The following is a 17608-nucleotide window of genomic DNA, read 5'->3' as shown; positions in this document are numbered from 1 at the left end:
CTCCTGAGTTACTGGGATTATAAGTGTGTGCCATCATGTCTGGTTCTTTTGTTTTTATGGCTGTAATATTTCACTGTGTGTGTATATGTTATATATATTACATCTTTTTGCTACTATGACTAATGCTGCTATGAACATGAATATACAAATATCTTTAGGAGACACTGCTTTATATTCTTTTGGATATATACACAGAAATGAGCTTACTGGCAATCTGTTTAATTTTAGAAACTGTCATACTGTTCCCAGTCACTGCACCATTTTGTATGGCAACATTTTGTAGATTTTAGTGTATAAAAAAAGGCTAACTAGCTATGTGCAAAAAAACCGTTTTTTTTTTTTTTTTTTGGTGAACTCAGGAGTGCTCCACTGCTGAGCTGCATCCTAATGAGACAGGGTCTTGCTAAATTGCTGAGTCTGGCCTTGAAGTTTTGATCCTCCTGCTTCAGCCTCACGAGCTGCCATTATCCTGGCATGCAGCTCTGTGCAATTCTAAACGAAAACTCAATTAGTTAATTACTTATTCTTGAGTATATTTCTAATTATGGAGTTGCCTCTTTTCAATTTAATGCAAAACTTAATTATAAAATAACATTTGCCAACTAAGGATAATTCCCATTTTGTTCACTTTTGTTCCCCTCATTCTGTGTGCAGCACCTAAAACAATGCTGGCTCATACAGATACCCTATTCCACCCACCTCCCCCACTAAAAAAGGAAGGCCCTCTCACACACAAAATTATTTAAAGGAAAAAGGAGACAACAAACTAAACTAGAATTATTAATTTTTATTTTCCTCAGGTATTCTTAAACTTTAGCTTCACCATGTAACAGTCTAGACTTCTGGAATAACAACTCTTTCCCAGACTGTAACCTTTTTCAGAGATAGAATTTATCAAATAACATGGTTCCAGGATGTTTTTACTCCTGAATTCTAAACCAGCCACAGAATAATTTCTTCTCAGGTCTTAACTGGAATCAAACAATCTAGACATATATAACATAATCATTTCTTTCCTTGATGAGTGCACTTGACTTTTTCCAGTCTGTTACTAAGAGATGTCTGAGTATCGCCCTTTCCAAGAAACCAGTCTGCCAGTTCTGATTCTTGGTTCAGAATAAGGAGTTCCTTATTCAAGGAATAATTTAATAAATATGAACTAACTGTTCTCAGCCATCAACAAATTAAACCTGCTTTATACTTGACTTAGCTTTGCTTACAATACTGCTTACAATTTCCCTTATGACACGGAGAGGAAGGAGGGACTGGGAGAGAGATGGCTTGTTTTGTGGTAGGGGACTCTGAAAAAGGCAGATATTTACTTTTGAAGTCATTAAGTGGAAAAACAACAATGTTCTTTCTTGTTCTAATAATGAAAATACTTGTAGGTCAAGACCAGAAAATTCTGATCCTGAAATTATAATATATTACACAATATTATTTTCAGTACATTCAGAATTTATATTACTCTCTAATTTCCCTGAGTTGGGGTTCACAGTTTGGTAGAGATATGTAAAGAAGAGGTAGTTAGTGGGAGTGAAGAGGAAACAATGTTTATGTCTAGCAGCACCTGGGAAAATAGGTAACATCATTTTGACCTCAGTTAACATTTATCTTTCCTTCTTGAAACAGCAAATGTAATAGAGGGAGATGATCACTTTTCTATTTTTTTTTTCCCACCCTGCTGTTCTGGGGAATCAAAGTAAGAGTCTTGTGCATGCTAAGCAGCCACTCTACAACTGAGCCACATCTCCAGCCCCTTTCTTTAAATTCATACATGCTTGCACCCTTCCTATTATATCAACCCCATACTCATAAAAATAGCCTTTCCAAAGGTACAAAATAAAATAACCCCTTCAAATTGGGGTTGTTTAGATTTACAGAAGAAAGGCTCAACTCAGTAACTTTTTTAAAATTTATATTAGGGAAATTAAGCAAAATTTCCAGCAAACCCAATCACTGCCTTTTTCCCCCTGGACCTTGTTTACCTAAATTATTCCTATCAACTTAGTTGATTTTAAGAATTGGGCTTTAGGGGTCTTGACATCTAACACAGGTACAGAATGCACCTGTGTGAGTGATTGGTTCAGGTCTCTTCTCCAGTCTTATGAAGGGCTGGTGGAATATTGCTTCATCAGCTGTTTGTGACAGGGATTGCAAACTCGCTCAGGCTTGATACTTGAGGGAAGAGGCAGTTCGTTTGTTGAACAAGCATTACAGAAGGTTCCTCTGCAGTTCTTACATACATTCTACAAGGAGAAGAGGAGATTAGGTGGGAAAAAGAAGAGCAAGGAATAGAATGCATGGGATAGAAAGGCTGAATATTCTAAGTGCTCAATGCCTAATCAAGTGCAGGCTGAATGTCTGCTAGGTACCAGGTAGTAGCTGACTAAATTTAGTTCTGATCTACAAACATTGATTTTCAGCGGGGCTAATTTAGTGCAAGTACCTAAGCACATGCACTAAGGCAGTGACCTAGCAATGGCTTTGGTGAACAGCCTAGGATTAAAAAAACTGCTAACTCTGAACCGAAAATAAGATTCTGAATACACTCATGTGCTTAATGCATTCTTGTGATGCTCCACAAGCACATCCTTTGGGATATCAGTGAGACAGGCCCATAGCTGGCTCCATCATGTTTATAGGGAAACTCATCTCTATGAGTCTTTAGTGGCCAAGCACTGGAAGTCATGTTTGTCACTATGGCAGTGTCACTGCTAAGGTTGCAACCAGGAGATATAGAGCTCATCATAAAAGGTTGTGAAGAATAATTCCCCCCATGAAATACTGCTTTCATCCCAAGCAATCTTCCTGAGGGTGCAGTGGAGTGGGGGTGGGGGTCACTTTCATCTGAAAGCCTGAGAAACCTTTTCCTATGACATGTTGAAGTTACTTTGAATGGCTCAGAAAAGCTGGAATTTGATTAGTAGTTTCTTCTCTTTTGGCACATCTTTCTGTAACTGCAACTTCTAATCTATAAAAGCAGTTCATCCATTATCTGGTTCTGCTAAGCTAAGACTAGGTCACAATAATAATTTTGTTTGCTAAAATTCAGAATGATAAAAAATGGTGATGTAATCCAGAATTTGGGCAAAATTCTCATGTCTTCCAAGCACTTGTTTTTTTTTATAGTCATTTGTACTTAACATTTCTTGAGCATGTACTATAAATTGGGTACCATATTAGACGCTGAGGATACTGTGGTTAGCAAGATGCAGTCCCAGTTGTTGAGGACATTCCTTTCTGAATGCTTCCTTTACTCTGTCTACATTCTACTATAATAAACTGGAAATGTACTCAGGCAGAGACCTAAGGACCACGGGAAAAACAAGTGGTCCAACGGGAAGAGCTCATTTCCCTTTGTTCTGAGCTGGATGAAATACTAGAAGTCACTTTGGTAAATGCTGTACGTTTAAATAAATTATTTGCTTAAAATTATATGTATAGTTATTCATATAATTTGCCAACATGAATTACTATGACTGAAAAAAAAAAAGGTATCTGATAGATGCTTGCTCCCTTGGCTTCCTACCTGACTCTTGGCACTCTGCTCTACACAACAAAGTTCCTGCTATTCCTGGAAAGGGGCTAGTGGTGCAAAGAACATCTTCATGAAGAACCTGTTCATTTCTCTCCACTTACCTTTGATAGGCTGTCATCCTGGCATAGCTGACATATCTGTGGCTTTTCAGAGAGCAGCGGCTGATCCTAAAGCACACAGTGAGTCAGTTACTTTCCCTCAGCACTAGAAACTTGAATGCTTTCAGAACATGCATTTTCTTTTTGGTTCTGGGGATTAAATCCTGGAGTGCTTAACCAGTGATCCTCATCCTCCCAGACCTTTTTATTTTTTGAGACAGGGCCTTACTAAATTGCTTTGAACTTCTGGTCCTCCTGCCTCAGCTTCCTGAGTCCCTGGGATTATAGGTGTGTGCTATGGTGCCTGGCTGGAAAATGCCTTTATGTATATATTTAGCTATTGTAGCCACACTCAGACTATCTGGAAACTAAAGAAACAAAATTTACATAGTCCTACCACCTTTGATATAACCCTAACACTATCCTTACAGCTTTTAATTTTTATAATAAAACAACATGGTTATACTTCTAAATAGAAAATTTAAGCACAGAGAAGTATAAAGTAAAAAAGTTTTAAAAACTGCCCCATCCTTGTTTATTCTACCATCAAAAATAGAGAGCAGTGGGCTTCATTTTATATCCTAATAGCTAAGTCACAGAGTAACTCACGCACAGAGGCATCTATGGTCTTTCTTGTAGTGTTATCAGACTATATTTGTATTCTATAAGCATTTATGTTAGTTTATTTCTAACTGATCATTTTTTTTCCTTTCCATTTTATATAAGGAAAAACTAAAGGAAAGAGAACAGAGGTCTCACAGTATGTGAAGAGAAGTGAGAACTGCTGTTTTCTTAGCAAGTTGCTCAAGGCTGTGCTACTTTCTGACCCTTGACTTACATTATGGTTCTTGTTTACAAATAGATTTGGACTTATACTTTACATCTCCTTTTTACTAGCAAGAAAATAGTTGGCATTTATGTTTTCCAACATGTATGAAAACTTTAGGCAATCCATTATTTAGTACATTGTTGAAAGGTTGGTACACAGAGGATATACCATTTATCTTTTTCCCATACTGTTTACTGGCTAGGCATAGTGTCCCAACTTCATACTTTTAGAAAAATGGGAGGTTCAGTTACCTGTTCATCTGTAGGGTGGGACAGCAGCCTACAATATAAAAACAAAAAATCATAACAAATATCAACTTAATATATTTCCATTTATATCATCTCAGTAAATGTTCAGAAGACAAATAGTTTGTCAAATAAGCAATACTGGAGTTCTTTGATATTACTAGGAACAATTGAATTATTAATTTTGTACTCCCAGATTTTGGACATTTTGGTTAAGTCTATTATTAGAATCTGACACTTGACTTACATTATGGTTCCCATTTACAAACAGATTTGGAGTTATAGTTTATACTTCCTCTTATCTACCAAGAAAATAGCATTCTTTTTTTTTTTTTCCTTTTAGTTCATGTTGCTAAGAACAGAACCCAGGTCTTTGTGTATGCTAGGCAAGCACCCTACCATTGAGCTATATTCCTAGCCCAACATTAATGTTTTCTAACATGTAAAATTCCAGTGGCCCATTAGACATATATTTAATAGCTTTTTTTCTATCCATTATAATGGAAATCTATCAATTATCTTATGTCATATATCAGTCTCTTCTCCCAAATATTCATAAAATGTTAGCTTTAGCAAATTAATCAGGGAAAGGGAAATGAAAGAGATTGTCACATGAAAGTCCATTCAAGCTGTTCTATTTCTTCAGTAGACTACATTGAGCTAATCCTGACTTCCCTACTTGGAGCAGAACCTAAAGTAGAGAAGTAAAGCCCAGGTACTTTTAGTTGTGGGGAAAGTGTGCCACAGGTTGATAATTGTTCCATTTCTTTTTAATTGATGGCAGTGTGATTACAAGACTAGGTTATACCACGTGGGGATGAGATTTTCAAATATTCCTTGGATCACAATTTCAAGAGGACTGGTGTGGTTCCATGATTGCAGTTCTGGCTGGAATAGGCCCTGGAAGTTGCCATTATGTTGTATAGAAACAAAGGACTTAAAAACAGAAGATATGTGATAAGCAAAGGCAACTTGCTATGTCACCTAGTCTCTCTGTGACACTCAGTTTTCTCATCTGTAAAGTAGGAATGGATGGTTTTATTTTTGAAAGAGAATTTAATGTAGAAGGATACTGAATGTGAAACACATTTTCTAAGCCACAGAGCACAATACAGATAGTATAAGGAAGCACTGACTTATATTCCCAGGGCCTAAATCAGTACTTGGCATTTAATAGACACTCTTGATGATTCCAATTAATAACTGGATTTTAGACCACTAGTAGGCTGACCCTGAAAGGTACTTGGAAGGCCAATTTTACAGCCGAGTACCCTTCCCTGTGCCTATGCTAATCTGTAATGTCAGATGAGCTGTATCTTTTTTTTATATAGAAATACATGTTTGTTCTTTTTTTGTGTGTGCTATTGAGGACTGAAACCAGGAGACACTACCATTGAGTTATATCCCCAGCCCATTTTAATTTTTTATTTTGAGACAGGGTCTTCCTAGGTTGTGAAGGCTGGTCTCAATCTTGTGATCCTCCTGCCTCAGCCTAACAAGCTGCTGGGATTACAAGCTTGGATCACTTCTCTGGGCTAGATTGACTGAAGTTTAAGGTTAGTCTTGTATTAAACCATGTTCTCTACGAGCACAACTAAAGACTTGGAAATTATGTTGTCCTTGGAGGCAAGGAAAGGATATTTTGACTAAGTCTGTGATAGTCAACTTACCATTGGATTATGTGTTTAACTTCCCCAGCAGCTACCTATGCTTTAGAGAGAGCAAAGATGACACTCTACCTCATTCTTAAGGCATCAAAAGCTTTCCAGAGTGGACACTATAGAGGTCTTTCCAAAATCCTTTATGGTTTTCTTTTCTCATCACTAACTTCTCCCCCTGCTTTAAATATACTTAATTTTAAATTCACAGCAAAACAGAATTGAAAGTACAGAGACTTCCAACATACCTCTGCACTCCCCACTTCCCCTAATAACAACATGCTGCACCACAGTGGGTACATTTGTCATAACTGATGAGTCTACATCAACACATCATCATCACCCAGAGTTTATAGTCTAGATTTCTTGGTGGTACACATTCTATAGGTTTGGACAAATGTGTAATGAAATGTATCCACCATTACAGTAGTGTTCAGAATAGCTTCATTACTTGAAAAATGCTTCATGATCCTCTATGATTTCATCTCTCCCTTCAGCCACTGGCAGCCACTGATTTTTTTTTTTTTTTTTTTACTGTCTCCATGGCTTTGCCTTTTCTAGACTGTCACAGAGTTGGAGCTTCTTCATTTTTTGATGCAGTGGCACTATATATTTTGTTATATTTCTAACCTGCTAAATTACTGCTAAAAATCAGCTTCCTTGAAATAATTCTGTTTTACATAGTGAGAAGATCAGACACAAAGTTAAGAAACGGAAATGAAGTTAAGCTATATCAGACACTTAAGAAAAAGAAATAAGAGAGCAGGAAATGTGAATATCTATTTGAAACTTAGCACATACGTGAAAAGAAGTCATATTCAGGAACATTTAAGAACCCAAGAAATGCTATGATTTATGCTACATTCTCTTGGGACACCAATTCAGTATAAATGAGAACTAATCTTTAAGTGATAATTTGAGTTTTAGAATTAATCAATTAAGAGTCAGAGGACAGCCTGATTACCCTTCTTTGTTCTGAAATGACCTAAGAAGTTTAGTTTAATTAATACTGTTATCTGGTTTTATTATTTATTCACTTTCTCCTCCAAATGTCTTTCTGGCATATTAATATTAAAAGTCAGTGTTTTGCCTGTGTCAGTGCCAATGTATATTAAATAAGCTCCTTCTTTCCCACTGCCCCCAAGTGACTTTGTATCTTACTTAATACTTAATTAACAAACACCTGCGGTTTTCTTCCAAGGACTTTTTAATTTTATCATTTTCCTCTTGAATTTTGTACTTTCCATCCTGCCAAAAGAAAATAGCCCAATTTCAAAATTTATCTTATTTATGAGTAAAGTAAGTTCAAAATACCTATATATCAGTTACTTCTTATGAGTTTTTTTTTTTTTTCCCCTGACTGAGCTCTGCATAACTGGTAAAATCAAGCACAAATGTATCTAGCAGACCTATGTAATCCTCTGGGAATTCAATCAAATAGATGCCTGAATGCTACAACAACTTCTACAGCCTATGTATTCAGAGAGTTTTCTACTCTGAAGAATGAAGTAAAGTTCCACCTGCATAGTGATACCAATGCTCTTAAGCACTGTCTGGGCAGTTTTTAGGGACAAATTCTGTGGCATGAGAACATATATGTGTACACATACGCACTGCTGCATGCCTTAAATTGCAGTCCATCTGCTTCCAAAAGTAGAATCTGTGTTCTCAGACCATTCAACTATCAAAGAAGGGAGGTTAATGTACTATTTATTCTTCTAGAAACTCTACTACAAGGCAATTCTAGATTGAAAAACTTAAACTCACTGATAAAATAAGGTAAGACTTAAGTAAACCTTTGTAACTCCTTCATATTTTGTTCACTAAACTTAATAAAGATAGCATGCTTATATAAAATGGCTCTTTACATACTTTAAAACATTAGTGGTGGTTACTATTACAATGCATTTACATTTACCATTTTTTTTGTGTGTGTGTGTATCAGAGATTGAACCTAGGAGCACTTAACCACTGAGCCACATTCCCCAGCTCTTTTTAAATTTTTTATTTCCAGACAGGGTCTCTCAAAGTTGCTTAGGGCCTTGCTCAGTTGCCAAGGATGGTCTTAAACTTGCTATCCTCCTGCTTTAGACTCCTGAGCTGCTCCCATTAAAAAAAAAAAACAACCCAAACTCTTTGGCAAATTAACAGCTCATTCTCTAGAAACTTTAAATAAGAATCGTATATAGGTTTTACTTTATTATATATAATAACATACATAAAGGAGCCAATTTCTTCTCTGTGTTTGATACAAAAAGTACCTCATGCGTTTTGGACTTCATTACTTGAAGAAATTGGCTCTTGTTTCCTAGTCCCAGAGATATCTTATCCAATTTTAGCCTCCTCACCACTGCAGGTGCTAGATGACCCTCCTTTTAAGAATGTTTGGTAGGAATTTTTATTTCTGCTCTTTAAAACCACTCTGTTACTTTCCCTTCCTTAAGCTTTGTTCCCTCTAATTATTTCTAAAAGAAATTCCTAGAGTATGCTCAAACTGAAATCCTCATGACTTAGAAATACTAGCAGAAATCCAAGAAGCATGTTTTTGTTAAGCTACCACAAAAATCTTAAAAAAATTATTATTACAATCCCCTTTCCAAATGAAGCCATGAAGACTCGGAATAAAGCTTTCATCTCTCCAGTCCAGCTCATTTGCTGTCTGTATACCAGAGGCCACAGCAATAAGGTATGAAATCCATGGGCTCATCAAGGTAGCCTCTCAAAATTAAAATAAAGTAAATAAACAAGAGAATAACAAACATTACCACCTTGGCTTCTGGCTTCTGACTCTTTTCTGGGGTGATCCTGTTGTGTAATCTTCTTTCTTTTTCCTGTTTTAGTTCTAACTCAAGCTGGTTCCTGGGATAGGTGGGAAAGGAAGATTGAAAATTTGAATTTCTGTATTCACATTCCAAACTCTTTTCTTTTTTAAATATTTCTTTTTTTTTCAACTTTTTTTTTTTTGCCAAATCTTTCTCTTAAAGTTGAGTAATTAAGTTTCTTTTGGGGTATTGAACTAGGAAGCACTCGACTACTGAGCCTTACTTTGTATTTTATTTAGAGACAGGGTCTCACTGAGTTGCTCGCTTTTTGCTGAGGCTGGTTTTGAACTCGAGATCCTCCTGTCTCATACTCCTAAGTAGCTGGGATTAAAGGTGTTTGTCACTATGCCTGGCCAGTAATTAAGTTTTGATGAATTAAAAGTTACCACACATATATGGACAACTAAGCTTTAAAGTACTAAAATACAATAAAACCAATAATATTAAAAAACATAAAACATGCTTAATCTTTCTTGGATAATTATGGATATATTTTAGGATTGCCCAGTACCTGAAGGGCAACTCCTGAATATTGGTATTTTATATGAACTCTTCATTAAGAGTTGTGGTCACTGAAATGACAATAGTATTTGCCATAACCAAAAGACAGCATTTATAAAATTTCAGCAAGATATAGTATCAAAGTATGGTTATTATAGATACATTTCATATTAATTAGTTGTTCTCTCTTAAAGTTATGTACTCTACCCTCAAACACTACTGATCTCTGTTGCTATAAGCTTTATATCCAACAAAGTTCTATTTGTTTGGAATCAGTGATTTATGCACAAAAGTGAGTCACATTTGAAATATAATATGGAACAGTGGTTAGTGCTGGAGTCAGAGAAATAGATTTTTGAATGATAATGTTGTCACTTATTAGCTTAGCTGTCAGTTTAGACACATTTGACCCTCCCAAGCTTTAACTCCATCTGAAAGTGGGGGCAACAATATAAACTACTAAAAGGATTGCTGTGAAAACCCTGGGTGTGGTGAAGAGCTCTGTAAAGCACACGGCACACAGGAGGAATGCAGGAAATACTAACTAATGTTATTATTGCTATGTTGGCTATTCATTACTATTTATCTAGGACCCTGCACTCAAATTTCCTAATTCTTTAATTACAAAGGATGTTGACAGGATTTAGGGAATGATGATATACGTGAAGCTAACGGAATTCCAATCCAGGGAAAAAGACAGTAGCTGAGATGGCTGTACGTCCTGAGGTTCCCTTCTTGCTGTCTGGCCTTAGAACTCCCCATGACCACCCTGTCAGCTCAAGCTGCCCTCCCTTCACCGCTGCCTGGTGAGCTCCTCCACTTCCAGCTGTAGACTGTTGATCTTGTCTCCGAAGTCCTGTTTGAAGAGCCGGTTGTCCAATTCAGCAGACTGGCGGCCTCGCTCAGCCTGGCGCAATCTGGATGTGAGCCATATGAACTTGTGATAAAAAACAAAAGCCATGGTGGGGAGGAAGACCAAGTTCACAACACAAAATAAAATAACCCAAGGAGGAAGGCATGGAGAGAGAAAGAAGAAAAAAAACTTTGTAGGACACAGGGGAAAATATTAGGAGGGGAAAAAAAAGATGGAGAAGAAACAAATTCTAAAGAAAAGCAAGATGAAGGTGAACCAGGCAGAGGAAAATTTTCCAATTTTTTTTTTTTATTCTAGCACTACAGTTTACAGTCATTAGATGATCAACAATAAAACATCACTTTTTAGAAAATCCATATCCAAAGCCAACCTCAAGTACATAGTAATTTGAGTTTAATTCATATTTTGTTTTTATTTCCTATTTGATTTGGTACTTTTTATTTGCTTTACATACATAACTGGAACTTGTAATTGGGTAACTATCTTAATAAGTGGAATTATAACATTTTTCTGGTCCTTTCCTCAAACCACATATATTAAATCATAGGACATTATACATCAACCTTTAACCAGGTTTCAGGTTATTGTACAAGGAAAAGCCTTTTTCAGAGTTTGGCTGACTCTTTCCATTCCATTTCTACCAAGTCATGTGTGACTATGTGGACAAAGAATTTAGCACTGGGCCTTATAAGACCCCTGGCCACATTCTCTGGATGATTCCAATGGATGCTTTCTTCTAAAGTTATAATTTTGCACCTATAAGAATAATGTTTTAGAAGGCAAAACACTTGGAGCTTTATATAAAGGAACTTAGAAGCATGCTATGTGTAGTTTAAATGTTTTAATTTTCACGTTTGAGTCCTCCCTCCAAATGCCCATAGAAAAGGCAACTCATCAGCACAAAAGGTTGATGCAGATAAGAATGTAGTAAGCATTTTATTTATATAGGTGCAAAATGATAAGAACTAATATAAGCTCAAGAGCCTAGTATCTTTCATAAAGTTGGCTCTAACATGTTCTTCAATTTGATTTTGGTTCGAGTCTGTGTAAGCATAAACACATATGAAATCTATCTTACTCTCTTAATTCTGGTTTTGCCAAGTAGAATGTAAAGAATTTCAAGAGCCAGAAGCATGGGTTGTCTTTGTCCCTACCTTAGCAGCTGAAATGCTGTGAAGCATACCAGATGAAGGAAAAAAAAATAAAACAAACCCAAGCAAACAAAATCCCAAATATTTTGACAAGACCTTTTGACAGAACGAAGGCTTACTAAAAAAGCCTGTATCCCCAAATCAAAAGTCACTTTAAGAAAAAAAAAAAAATCATGGTATTTATACAATTATTTACAATGTAAAGCATAGAAAGGGTTAGATTGGTGGTCATTTAGAAAAAGAAGCCCTGATAATATTGCTTGTGGATACCTACTGGGAACTTTTATATGGACACAGTATCTTCATTTTATCTATTTATTTTATGTGGTGCTGAGGATCGAACCCAGTGCCTCACACATGCAAAGCAAGTGCTCTACCACTGAGCTACAACCCCAGCCCTGGGAACTTTTATTTTTATACTAAATAATAATAAAGAATATGCTTTATCATTTATTTCTTAATCTGAAATGTTTTTCTAATAACTAAATTGTTAGTTTCCCAGAACCATTAGCAAACCCATCTAAACAAAAAGTAACAGAAATTCTTAATAACAGAAACTAAGGAATAACAGGCAGGAAATCATTATTCATATATACGCCTTATCCTCTTTACTCCAGTAGGAAAAGCAGGATAGAACTGAAAAATGCATAGTGCATTTTGTTTATAGGAGAAGAGTGTTTTTATTAAAATTTTTTCTCTCTGAGCTAAAGTGGAATTTCAGAAAAAGTGGCAGAGGTAGAAGATGACAAATATTAGGAGATTTTTCTCAAGCTTCCATAATATGATGTTATCATAAGTTACCTAATTATTAAATTTATCTCTATGTACTTTAAAGAAATATAAGGATGCTTTTCTTTGTTGTTCAAAATCACTAAGGCAAAAAAGTTGCAAGCAATCTTGGTTACTGAGAATAGAACTGTAATGAAATACTAAGCACTTATCCTTAGTTTGGGGATTAAACCTACATAACAAAATTGAAAAGGGGTCATGGTCTAAGAGACACAACTACTTTAGAAGAGTCCAAGTTTACATGGTAGTCACCTCTAGTTCATTACATTGCAATGACAGAACAGGCTTGCTGATACAGACATTAACAATGCACCTAGAATCTGATATTACCAAGGAATGGGTTGTAAAGGCATCATTAATATATATATATACAAAGCCTCAATTCTCTGGGCTTTTCTTTTTAAATGCTATTTTTATTTATTGGTCAACTCAGAAGTAATTTCTCAGTTTATTTGTCATTTAATTAGAAATTTGCACCAAATTTCTAACTCTGGGGAGAAAATAATAATAAGAAAAAAACCCCAACCTATTTGTCCAATTGTTATTTTTAAAAGTCCAACAAATACAAAGTCAACTTTTGGTGACATTTTTATGGAATCAGAGCTTAAACATAATAACTTTCAGATTTCTTCCTTTTACAATTGACTTGTGATACTGTGAGGTGACCAACTGCAAAATGCCTAATGATGTTTTGGGATCAGTTTATTTGCTGCACTATTTAAGGTCTTTGCCTGTTTCACCAAATCTTTTTCACTAGATGAAATAAAATAAAAATGAAAACGAAGTGAAAGGGAAATGAATAAACAGGAAACACAAAGATAGCAAGAGAAATAAGTCAGCTTGATATTCAGAGAGGTAAGTCATATTTTATTCTCTCTGCTTTAAATGCCAAGTCTAAATGAGTGAAAAATGTGATACATCTCAAAAGTACAATTTAGAAATACTAAAATATATTTGGTATAAACATATAATTGCCTATGAGCAAGTACTTAGCTTACTTTTTTTTCTATAGATACTTTTTATTTATCACCCATATTAGAGGTTTTGAGTTTATTTATAAATCTGCAGTTAACTTTTAAGTTAACAATAAATATGCACTGTTGTTTAGTACCTTCCCTCATTAAGAATCATTGGAATAAAAGAAGTCACCCATTCATCCATTCATTCACATATCTACCAAATTTATGCCTTGTACATTTAAGGTACTGACAGATCCAATGAGGGAACATTTTTGTGTCTGTGTGTGTGGTACTAAGGGTTGAATCCAGGGCCTTAAACGCAGTAAGCAAGTGCTCTACTACTGAACTACAACTCCAGCCCTCCCAATGAGGGAGCTTAAAAGATCTTAAAAGATTTGTTAATTAGGGCTGGGGATATAGCTCAAGTTGGCAGAATGCCTGCCTTGAATATACAAAGCCCTGGGTTTAATCCCCAGCACCACCACCACCAAAAAAAAAAAAAAAAAAAAAAAAAGGAAAAATTGTTAATTAATCTCAAGGAGCCTATTCTCTCAAAGGAAGGTATGTATTTAAAGGACTATAAGGTAAAGCAGACAGTAATAAATGCCACTAAGTGGTAAAGATAGAGACAGATATAACGCTATTTCTAGCTGAAAATAGGTATCAGAAGAAGCTTTGTCTCAGCAGCTCAGGAGGCTGAGGCAGGAGGATTGTGAGTTAAAAGCCAGCCTCAGCAATTTAGTGAGGCCCTAAGCAACTCGGAGAGACCCTGTCTCAAAATAAAATATGGTTAAGCGCCCCTGGGTTCAATCCCCAGTACTGAAAGAAAAAAAAAAAAAAGCAGATTTGGAGTGTGCTTGAATGGAAAAAATGTAACTGAAGAACAAGGAAGCAGGAAGGAGAAGGTTATTTCTAATTGATGGAACTCTCAGCAAAGCAATGGATGAAAAAAGGGGAAAACATATCCAGGAACCCATAGTTTAGTTTTTTTCAAGTGCAAAAAGGTTGATAAGTAGGTGTTAAAGGTGGAAACACTGAATGACCCTGGGTGCCATGCTGTGTTCAGTCCTGAAATCTTAGCCACATTTCTCTTGGCTGCTGAGTCACCAACAGTAGTTTCAGACAAATGGAGAATTAAGAACATATCATAGAGAGATGCTTTGGGCACAGAGAACTGAAAGACTGGTGGGAGATGGTGGTCAGAGGAAGAAAACTCAAGACCAGTCTCCTGATGGAAGTCAGAGAGGAGACACACACTGCAGATGTCAGTGGACGCTAAACAACTATTGCGGAGCCAGTAGACAGCAATGGGAGATGGGAGAGAAGAGAGAAAAAGGGTTAAAGAAGGGAAAGATCCATAATAGATCTTTCTATTTCTATTTCTAAACCACCTTTTGGAACCCCTAGGTCACCTAGTGCCAAAGTATTCCAAGACTTTAGGGAGGAACAATAAAATCACACAATTATAAACACATACTTAAAAATTCTTTCATTCTTGAAAGTATACTTCTAAGACTCGTCAGTGAAATGGGTTAAATTCCCATTTCTAATATTCAAAGTAGTCAGGACAGGCTGACTGACATTTCTTAACAATATTTTCAATGACATCTTAAAACACATAAAATTCAATTGGCTTTCTTTCTCCAGGCATGGCTGATTAGGTTTGGAAGAATTTCATATATTTTTTATTTGCCCAAAGCAGAGCATACTCTCTTCACTTTTAGCACTCGCAGCTCAAAGTATTTCACTAAAGGAATAGCACTTTTTACCTTTGTTCCAGTTGTTTAATGGTAGCAGCCATCTGATTAGTCTTCTCTTCCAAGCGACTGTTTAGTTCACTTTTCTGTTTTACTCCTAAGTCTGAACTCTGTATAGAAAATAATTATAGACTATAACATAAACTTCTTAATTATAATCACATATGCTTTTTGAACCTGATAGTAAGGGGAAAATAGAGAAATATAAATGCTCATACATTTCCAAACAGGAACAAACAAACAAACAAAACAAACCCCAAATCCCCAAACCAAAGCTCCAAAAGCAATTTGGTTAAAATCAGAATTATTTATATGCAACCTTATCATAATATCAGAAGGTTCATCAATTTATCATGTTCCATTTAAAATCTAATGGAATACATAACTCAGCTGGCATCTTAAGATAGAGAGTATAAATTGTAGGATGAAAAAAGACCCCAACCAGCTTTGCAATATGAAAAGTGGGCTTGATTTTTCAGAACACAATAGAGAATCTTATGAGAGTCTGATCCTTTTTTTGTATGTGTACGTAATACTAGGGATTGAACCTCATACATGCTAGGCAAGTGTTCTACCACTAAGCTACATCTCCAGTCCTTTTTAAAATTTCATTTTGAGACAGTCTTGCTATGTTGCCCAGACTGGCCTTGAAATGTGATCCTCCTGTCTCAGCCTCCCCTCAGCTGGGATTCTGGGTTGTGTCAGTGCTTAGTGACTCTTCCCTCTTAAAGTGTGATTCTACAGAACAAGAAGGATGGAGGGGAGCTCCACTATTTCAGAAAGCTGGTTAATCTATTCCTCATATTTCCCCTACCTGCAACTTAAAAGCAAGTTCATGCTTGAGAGCCCTGAGATCATCTAGCTGCTGCCGCAGAGACACCAGGGCATCCTGCTTCTCACAGACATCCTTCTCCAGCATCTTCATAGCCAATTCCATCTCTTGTCTCATGCTGATCTGGATCTCCAACTCTTTTTCAACATCCTGCCACCAGAGGTAAATGAATTGATTATACTCCCTTTCCTCAACTAAGTACAACCATAAAATTTCACAGGAAGGGTAAACCAAAACCCTTAGGTCTGAATATTCTGGTATAACAGCCAAAAGCCATCATTCATTTTCAGAGACATTAACAATAAGAACAATTAAGTATAACATCTGTTTGATAATGTACAAATCTAAAAAATTACTAGGTTAAAGACAATGCTATTTATGGTCAAAATATGCACACACTTGGGATACTGTGACAATGCATAAGTCCTATTATAGAAATATACATAAAGTGTTATAGTAGAAGCACAAATTGAAGTAGTTGCAATTCTCTCAAATTTAAATGTTGATATATTCAAGAACCCAAGGAACCCAGAGTATATTCTGGGTCCCTAAGGATAACATCTCAATTATTAGGAATTATCAATACAGCTAACTGAATTTTTAGTTTCACTTAACATGAAACTCCTTTTTGTTTCAACCATTATGACTGTAACATTATTCAGATCAGCAAAGATACAGAGACCTGAGTTGTGTCTAAGATATATCTAGTACCTTGCCTATTTCTTGCCTTCTTAACAAATATTTATCTTATTTCTTATTATGATAAAAGAATACAAAAATTTTAAGATTTTTATTATGTGCTACTTAACTGAGACACCCCTCTTAACATGATTAGCACAAAATGAATCATGCTATATCTGAAAATCTGACATATTATTTCTAGGATCTTCCTTGTAAGAAGTATTTTGAGATAAATTTACAAACACATAGAAGGCAGATACTAAATAACATTACTATGTTTTCAGACAATCTTAATTTCTGCTGTACACTGTTAATTTGTAATAACTTTTTATTACATATTAAATCACCCCTTATTTTTTGTCTTTTCCCTAGTCTTAGAGACACTATGGGGGGGAGGGGTCCTTTTGTTTGTCATCCTATCTGAACTTCAGGAAGAATTAATATGCTAATAGCAAGGTTTATTGATACTTATGAATCTTAAACACATACTACACATATATATTTTAATTTCTAAGAGTAATACTGGACAATAAAATTTTCTCTCTATATATATTAGAGTGAGAATAAACTCAGGAATAATAGGTAAAAATAAGATAATCTACATTCATGATTCCTACTAAGGGGACGATGTCAAGCTTTGCAGTGGTGAGGACTGAGGGAGGAGTGGGGATAAGTAAGTTCTATATACCTAGTGTTCCTGAAATATAAACTGAAATATAAAGAAGGAAAAAAAAAGCAGGGGCTAGTTTCGAGAAAGCCATACAGGGAATGTGGGTTAAAAAAAAAAAAGTTAAGAAACAGTTTTCAGAATTATAAAAAAGTTATACATAGAATACTACTAATATTCCAGATCTTGGTCTATAAGGTAAAA

The 17608-nt window shown here is 35.7% G+C and overlaps 1 protein-coding gene across 13 annotated transcripts in view; it reads right to left on the bottom strand.

The window, feature by feature from the left end:
• Window positions 1-772: 772 nt before the first annotated feature.
• Window positions 773-17608, bottom strand: part of Rufy3 (RUN and FYVE domain containing 3) — a 75963-nt gene continuing 59127 nt past the window's right edge. For 5 of the 13 annotated variants that reach the window (XM_078021380.1, XM_078021381.1, XM_021731658.3 and 2 more), the window contains 8 exons: window positions 16039-16206; window positions 15237-15334; window positions 10492-10611; window positions 9140-9230; window positions 7555-7619; window positions 4720-4747; window positions 3643-3708; window positions 773-2249 (listed from right to left, as the gene is read on the bottom strand). In XM_078021380.1, coding sequence (XP_077877506.1) covers window positions 2106-2249; window positions 3643-3708; window positions 4720-4747; window positions 7555-7619; window positions 9140-9230; window positions 10492-10611; window positions 15237-15334; window positions 16039-16206 — 780 coding nt within the window. In that variant the 3' untranslated portion in view covers window positions 773-2105. Of the gene's footprint in view, window positions 2250-3642; window positions 3709-4719; window positions 4748-7532; window positions 7620-9139; window positions 9231-10491; window positions 10632-10834; window positions 13262-15236; window positions 15335-16038; window positions 16207-17608 lie in introns of those variants that run through there. The other 8 variants (XM_078021387.1, XM_078021388.1, XM_013361942.4 and 5 more) reach the window with 5 other exon arrangements.

Source organism: Ictidomys tridecemlineatus, chromosome 9 (genome assembly GCF_052094955.1).
Source record: "Ictidomys tridecemlineatus isolate mIctTri1 chromosome 9, mIctTri1.hap1, whole genome shotgun sequence".
Classification (NCBI taxonomy): Eukaryota; Metazoa; Chordata; class Mammalia; order Rodentia; family Sciuridae; genus Ictidomys; species Ictidomys tridecemlineatus.
Note: the sequence above shows the minus strand (reverse complement) of the source record. Positions and strands in the feature narration are given on the sequence as shown.